This window comes from Papaver somniferum, chromosome 10 (assembly GCF_003573695.1).
Source record: "Papaver somniferum cultivar HN1 chromosome 10, ASM357369v1, whole genome shotgun sequence".
NCBI lineage: Eukaryota > Viridiplantae > Streptophyta > Magnoliopsida > Ranunculales > Papaveraceae > Papaver > Papaver somniferum.
Genome location: NC_039367.1, coordinates 78,687,822 through 78,694,745, shown reverse-complemented (window position 1 = coordinate 78,694,745; position 6,924 = coordinate 78,687,822). Strand labels below are relative to the sequence as shown.

General features: G+C 38.5%; 1 protein-coding gene across 2 annotated transcripts; it reads right to left on the bottom strand.

Moving 5' to 3' along the window:
* Window positions 1-920: 920 nt before the first annotated feature.
* Window positions 921-6,514, bottom strand: LOC113319711 (gamma-tubulin complex component 2-like). Of its 2 annotated transcripts, none has more exons than XM_026567954.1 (21): window positions 6,337-6,514; window positions 6,198-6,253; window positions 6,032-6,077; window positions 5,772-5,906; window positions 5,549-5,680; window positions 5,102-5,185; window positions 4,948-5,014; window positions 4,701-4,833; window positions 4,216-4,288; window positions 3,985-4,137; window positions 3,768-3,887; window positions 3,603-3,656; window positions 3,119-3,202; window positions 2,934-3,008; window positions 2,702-2,833; window positions 2,500-2,625; window positions 2,301-2,408; window positions 2,075-2,137; window positions 1,737-1,811; window positions 1,441-1,637; window positions 921-1,322 (listed from the first exon to the last, which is right to left on the bottom strand). In XM_026567954.1, exons 1-21 carry the CDS (start codon window positions 6,409-6,411, stop codon window positions 1,196-1,198), a joined length of 2,115 nt encoding a protein of 704 aa, XP_026423739.1. In that variant the 5' UTR covers window positions 6,412-6,514; the 3' UTR covers window positions 921-1,195. The 2 variants fall into 2 exon arrangements, with proteins under 2 accessions (XP_026423739.1, XP_026423740.1); XM_026567955.1 differs by having other exon boundaries at window positions 4,701-4,792; window positions 4,916-5,014; window positions 6,337-6,513.
* Between the last annotated feature and the right edge of the window lie 410 nt (window positions 6,515-6,924).

Sequence of the window (6,924 nt, the reverse complement as noted above, 5' to 3'; positions counted from 1 at the left end):
TTGGTTGAGCACTGATGGTGTGGCGAACCTGTGGTGCAATGGTAGCACAACTGACTATATGTCAGAAGATGTGTGTTCGACTCACACTAGGTTCACTTATTTGTGTATAATTTTTATTTTTTTTGGAGACAACTTGTGCTAGTTGCTTCCATATGTGGAGACAACTTGAGCTAGTTGCCTCCATTATTGAAGACAACTTCAGCAAGTTGCCTCCAGATTTGGAGACAACTTTCAGCAAGTTGCCTCTAGATGATGGTGGTGGAATTGGTGATTGCTGGTGGTGATTGGTGGTGGTTGGTGGCAGTGGTGGGTAGTGGTGGTGGTTGTCGGTGGTGTATAGTGGCGCTGGTTGTTGGTGGTGGTTGGCGGCGGTGGTGGAGGAAAATGGCGGTGTTGGTTGGCGGCGATGGTGGTGGAGGTGGTGGACAGTGGTGGTGGTTGGTGGTGGTTGTGGTGGTCGTTGGTGGTGGTGGGCAGCGGGGGTGGTGGACAGTGGTGCTGGTTGGCGGCGGTAGTGGTGGACAGTGGTGGCGGTTGGCGGTGGTGGATAGTGGTGGTGATTGGCGGTGGTGGTGGTCGTCAGTGGTGGTGTCTGTTGGCGGTGGTGGACAGTGGTGGTGGTGGTGGATAGTGGTGATGACGGACAGTAGAGATTTTTTTTTTTTTTTTTTTTTTGAATAGTGGTTAGTGGTAATGGTTTATATATACATTACACAAAAAAGGGTATTTTAGTAATGTATCATGCTTAGGGGTATTTATAAAGTTCAAAAGGTATATTTGTAATGAGTCTTATAGTAGGGGTATATAGATAATGTTCCCTTAAATCTCTGGTGTTGAAAATTAAGCGTCAGTTAACTTTCATGATATCAAGTTTATTTCTGTTCCAAAATAAGTAAACTCTGTAACACATTCTCTATGTCAGTTTGCTATGCATGATAACATTGATGGTGGAAGCCCCTTTGTCCTTTGAAGCATTTCCCTTTGTCCCCTCTGGTGTTAAATACAACTTTAATGTGGTAGTCTAAATAAAATCCTTTTGGGCTTTTGGAAGCCCCTTTGTCCTTCAAAAAAACACTTAAGAAAACACGTGGTTTCTTCAACCAATGCACGATATTGTGAGAGGAAAAATATCAAATATTCACAATCAATTCTTTACAACACGGGAAGAAGAAGAAAAGAAAGGGTCAGCCACATATTATTGGTCTTTTCCAATGCCGAGAATCCACTGCGCCAGATGTGTTAAGTATGGTTCTGCCTGTGAATTGTTGCTTAAGATTGGTCCTAGACTCTGAAGCTCACTGTTGAACTCCCTCTCGAATGTCCTGCTCATTTTTTCGAGTCACGCAAGGAGTAAACATAAGTAGATGTACCATGTACGTGCGAAAAAATTAAGCAAAATCAAGAAAACAGAAGTTTGGATCTGTATTCTGAATTTCTTACAGAAGAGATTCAGTGGCTGTTGTTGCATCCTCGGCAGTTAACTTTAACGCCTGAAGTTTGTTCCTTGATCTCCAAGGCTTAGATTTATCAGAACTGGTAGATGATACGTCTGACCTGGGAAGGTAGATGGATGATGAAATCAACCACTGAGTTCCTGCTGCATAGTTGAGGCATATTGATTTCAGCTTCTCCACTTTCTGCAATGAAAAAGAAAACGCTAGTGGAATGAATCCCCTTACTATAAGAGAGACTCTGTTAGAAGATAAAAATGATACAGAAAACCGCCAGTTTCTAACCTTCAGAAGTTCAGGTAACAGCAGCAAGCATTCTTTCAGACACTTTTGAAGGAAAAAATCATGGTACTGGATAACCTGCCACAGATATACCATCATACAGAGATATTACTTTCAAATATAGCATATGAAATTTCCTTGTTGGATGACTATTGCTTATCTAATATAAATCATCTTGCCATGTAGCTGTGTATAGTGTGTTTCGTCTTAAAATACGAAAGATTGTGATTCCACAGTTTCACTAGTATGTGCAAGGAGCACAATGCAGAATTACCTTTGAGTTTGAGATCAGATTTCTAGAAATAACGTCTATTAAAAAATACAAGAGAATAGAAATAAACCTCGTCAATACTCTTTGCAGTCTGAAGTTTAGCTAGCATTACGTGCCAATTTGGTTCAAGAACCTAAAAACAAGATAGCCTCAAGTGTTAATTTAAGCGCATAGAGGATACATGTTAAATTCAAACGGGTCAAAAAAATTAGTATTCCTATAGAAGGCAAAGAACAGTAGAATATTTGTATTAAAAAAAATGGTAGAGCAAAGATAACCGAAACAACAGGGATCACCTCAAACGTCAGGTAGTGTAGAAGGCTATTAATAAATTTAAGCATGCTACGGCAGAGCAACGAAGATCGGGAGATAATAGTTCCGCGAGTATTTACAGCACGGATTCCCTGCAATTATAAACCAAAATCAGTGAAAGCACAAACCAAAAGATAACAAGAAAAATAAAGGAGTCCTCCTATTAGATTAAGTTTACCGTACTTGATGTATTTGCCATGCTCCACAAAGTTGGCGATTAACATGTTTACAGTGGAACAGGAAGCGGAAAATCAATTGGTATTTTGTTAAGGCTTTCCTCGAAATCACGAGGGACAGTGGCCATCGAACCTAATTTCAAAACCAAATGTTAAGAATAATTCGATGAAATAAGAACGATGGATGGACAGTGATAAAAGAAAAATACCTTGTAACTCAAAGAGAATGTTTCCAGACCAGTGATGCTTATTGGCTCTTCTAAATCATTACTATCAGAAATAGGCTTATTGATTCCAAGATCTTTGAGTGTGCCCAGTCTCTTGAGCAATGAGGATCTTTCCTGAAATATAAAGAAGAATCGTGAAACAATAATGCAGATTCAACTCCTATCTTCCAGCCAATAACGGAACAAACAAGATTAAGGATAATCACCAACTTACAACACAACATGTCAAGTCCTCGTGGCACGGATCTGCTGAAGCAGCAGTTGTGCGTAGGGCAAGGTCCAAGAGAGACTATGTTGTCAAGGACATAAAAACATGAAGAGTCAAGTGTTTTACATGGAGCTAGTTCAAATTGTAAAATTCTTAACCGAGATGTAAAGAAAAAAGCCTTCACAGCTGACCTGAAGTTTCTCCACAGAAATCTCATCAAGCCTTTTAGCAAGCTCATCTCGAGCAATGTCCATAAAATGAACCAAGAAATCCCCCTGATGACAGTAAGGAACTCACTCATAAAGATTATGAAACTACCACTACGGTTACTCTTCATATGTTGAGCTTATATGTTCGAGTAATTTTGGGAATTTCAAGTTTGAAGAATTTTCAGTCAGCACAAAAACCAAATTCGCCAAAGAGAGAGTGTTAGTACTTTTTCACTGTTTCCAATAATGAATATTTTTATGTGAATGGTTAGCCTATTGCAATTATGTATATTGTAATAAGATGTTCATTATTTTACAGTGGATGGTTTTTCTGTTTTTTCTTCACAATGCAGTTGTAATTTAAGGGTATCAAGATCTGAAGATTATATGGGTGATTGTGGGGAAATAAATCACTACTTGAGGGAGAGTTTCTAACGCATGCCAAAAATGTAATGCATGACAATACCTGATCGAGAAGGAAATAGTGCTTGATAGACAGAAGCTTTCCCATGAGATCATACTGTAGCAAAAAAGGATAGAAACCCTCACTATTGTGAACATAAGAAGCAAGAGGGAACACTAGTAAGAAGTTACACTTCTAAATGATTGAGCAACAATATCTGGAGCACACCTTTTCCTTTATGAGATTCAAGAGCTCACCACTAGCAAAATCATAAGCAACCTTTATGCATTCGAGGTAATGATGATTCGACTCAAAGCTCGTCAATTTTGCATTCTCCAGCATAGGAACCTGTGAACAAATAATTCACTCAGAGCTATTTGCCACATTTTAACATGAAGACTTGAAAAGAAGAAGATTGAAAATAAGCATTATAATGTAAAACTACCTGAACACTGTGCCCACATTCTCTCATGACATTTAAATATTTTCCTGTGGTCAGAATTATCCCTGCAGCATTTGTGAGAAAACCAGGAATTTCATCTTTAAGGCTGTAACGTTGTTTCCAGTATTTGGCATCATAATCTTGAGTGAGGGACTCCTATCGAAGTGGAAATTATATTAGCAATTATAATGGATAGTTAACAGTCACACTTAGTAAGGAATGACGAGCATATACCTTTTGGAGTGCTTTGTTCTCAGCAATGAAGAACTCGCCATAAGGATCATTTATGACCCCTTCGTAGACCCATCTAAGGTTTGAATGGATATATTTAATCATTAGAAAAAGATGCAAGACATAAGAATTTCAAAAAAAAGAAACGAAAACCATCATAAGAGTCGGTAGTTTCAGCCAAACTCTCTAACGTGAATCTACGGTGTCAGTAACTCCCATCCACATACACAAGAATCAAGTTCCCTAAGGGCCTAAGCCTCTATTCATATTTATATTTTAGTGAGTTCTTTTTTTGTGTGTTCTTTTTTTTTTTTTTGGCAACATACACAAAAAATGGATGATATCGTCTTGTTGCTAGGTTTAAGTCTTCTAAAGACGGAACTTTAACAAAGTAAAGATGCCAACGATTCTCGGAAGCATGAACATGCTTGCAAGTGTAAGAACAAGACTACTAAGGAAATTATGTTAATAATTGCGCAAAAACATACCTTTCCAGTATACCAAGGTAAGCAGAACTTGCGCTTTGCATCATCTTCTCAAGCAGTGACCTCACCGCATGATCGCCAGACATGGCCTTAGACTGATTTTCATAAGAGGCGCAATGAGAACTACACAAACAACCTGGTTGAGACATTTCACCAACAGCAAGATATTCGACCCTAAAATAGAATAATAACAAATGTAATAATAAAAAGCATTTAACCTGGCTTTGCAAGAGATTTAGAACCGCTGAACCTGTGAAATTGCTTGCTGAAGCCTTCTTTATTACAGCTGATAGAGCTTGCATTGATCCCATCATTGGCTGCAAAGCACGAGAAAAATTCATTGTGCCATACGTGAAACTGCGAACTAAATGGTAAAAAAAACAAGAGTTGAGAGAAATCTGAACCTGACAGAAGAACCAGAAACCTTGTATGGAAAGTCTCCCGAGATGAAACTGGTGTTCTAGCTGAGCCACCATGGCTTGGTAATCCTGACACACGTTACAGTACATCCTCAACTGTTATTTTGATTCAGGGAGAAAAATCCACTTGCACCATAAATTAAGCGCACAAAGGTGTGCTCAAACTTTGACAGGGTAAACAAAAGAAAGTTTCACACCAATGTATAATTAGAAACTTTTCAATGGAAAACTATTGCATTCAAACTCTTCTCTCTTTAGCAAAAACACAAACAAATCCACTTCCTCAATTAAAATGGTACTACGATAGAATGTACAATTTTTGGTTCTGCATACTAATACATATCTACAATCCCCCTGTTGCACATAAAGATAGAATTAAATAAATGAGAACTAAAATATACTGCAACTTGAGAATTAGCCGAGATGTCCTACTAGCAGAAGTGCTCTTAATGCGGCAGCAAAAGCATGATTAACCAGTCCATTCTTGAATTGAGACCTTGACTCAACAAACTCGTTTATCAAAATAAAGTTCTCGCACAAAGGAAAAATCCGCTTAGTAAGCTCCTGCAACATAAAATCAATATCAAACAAGTAAAATTTAAACAAATCGCTAATCTTACAAATTAATAACTTCCTGAGCTACTACAAGACCCACCTGAAGTGCTAAATCCATAGATGCATCAACCTGGAATGTAACTTGACTTTCACTCCCACGAACCCTTTTAATTGAAGTATATCGACCCTCAATTCCAACCAAAGCCGAGAGGAGATCGTCGATAACCAAGAGCTCCTAATGAAATAAATTCCACGGATTTTAAAAATCAAACCTCTTTGTGGAGCACACTTATACGTAAGCTACTTCTCAAACAAAACTCTGTAAGTGATGTATTACACACCCAATGCGAAAACACAAACCTGAACAGAAGCATGGTAACATCCAATAGGACTTTCTGAACCCGGACTGTTTCAAATTTACACAAATAAGTATGAGTATGAGACACTACAAATATTGGAATCCAAGTAGATTTATGACTCGGACCGAGTCATAACACAGTCGACACTACGACAAAAATGCGTATACCTGAAAGTGTTTGGAGAAATCCCTTGCTTTCCTGATTGAGAAGAAACCCTGGTTTCCTGAAATTCAAATTCATTTAAGGAATTCTGTAAAAATATAAATGAAATTCAGCGGGGGAAAATGGAGAGGAAATGAGTAAAACCTGATGAAATCGACCGGTGAGGTAAGGTCGATCAAGATTCCATCGAGGAGTTGATGGGCAAGCAGCTGTATCCATAAAACAAAGATTTGAATTTCCGAAACCCTAATTTTGAAACGAATATTCTTAGAAGGATTTTTTGGGAGAGGGGAGGGAAAAAAGAGGGAAAGGTTTTTGAGTGAAAAATTTCAGTGAGACGAGGCTTTAACTTCGTAGAATTAAAATTACATAACGGTCCTGTATAAATGTTTTAATTAACAAAAGACATCTTTTCTTTCTTTTCCTTTTGTTTTTTTTCCTTCTAATCCTATGGAATGAACAAACTCAAAGTTTGTTCATTTCAAAATGAACAAACATGAAAGATGGATGTTCAAATCAACAAATCTGTTGATTTGAACATTGAGTCGGAACATCCACCACGCGTTTGTGGTAAGGAAGCGCGTCATCTCTACTAACGCTGGCGTCAGAACGAAAAACGCCCGCGTTTTCACTACCAACGCGCTCGACTACTAGGACGCCAGCGTTTTTGGTAATCAGGCCGCGTTCTTTCTAATAGCGCCAACTGCTATTCCCATCCCGGCCGTATTGTTC

What these genes read in the sequence shown, in the direction of transcription:
- LOC113319711 (XM_026567954.1), bottom strand. Translation starts at nt 6,411, where the DNA reads ATGGATACAGCTGCTTGCCCATCAACTCCTCGATGGAATCTTGATCGA. An exon ending in ATTTCTCCAAACACTTTCAG is followed by an intron (nt 6,078 to 6,197) that starts GTATACGCATTT and finishes AATTTGAAACAG; the next exon opens with TCCGGGTTCAGAAAGTCCTA. An exon ending in ACAGCCACTGAATCTCTTCT is followed by an intron (nt 1,323 to 1,440) that starts GTAAGAAATTCA and finishes AAAAATGAGCAG; the next exon opens with GACATTCGAGAGGGAGTTCA.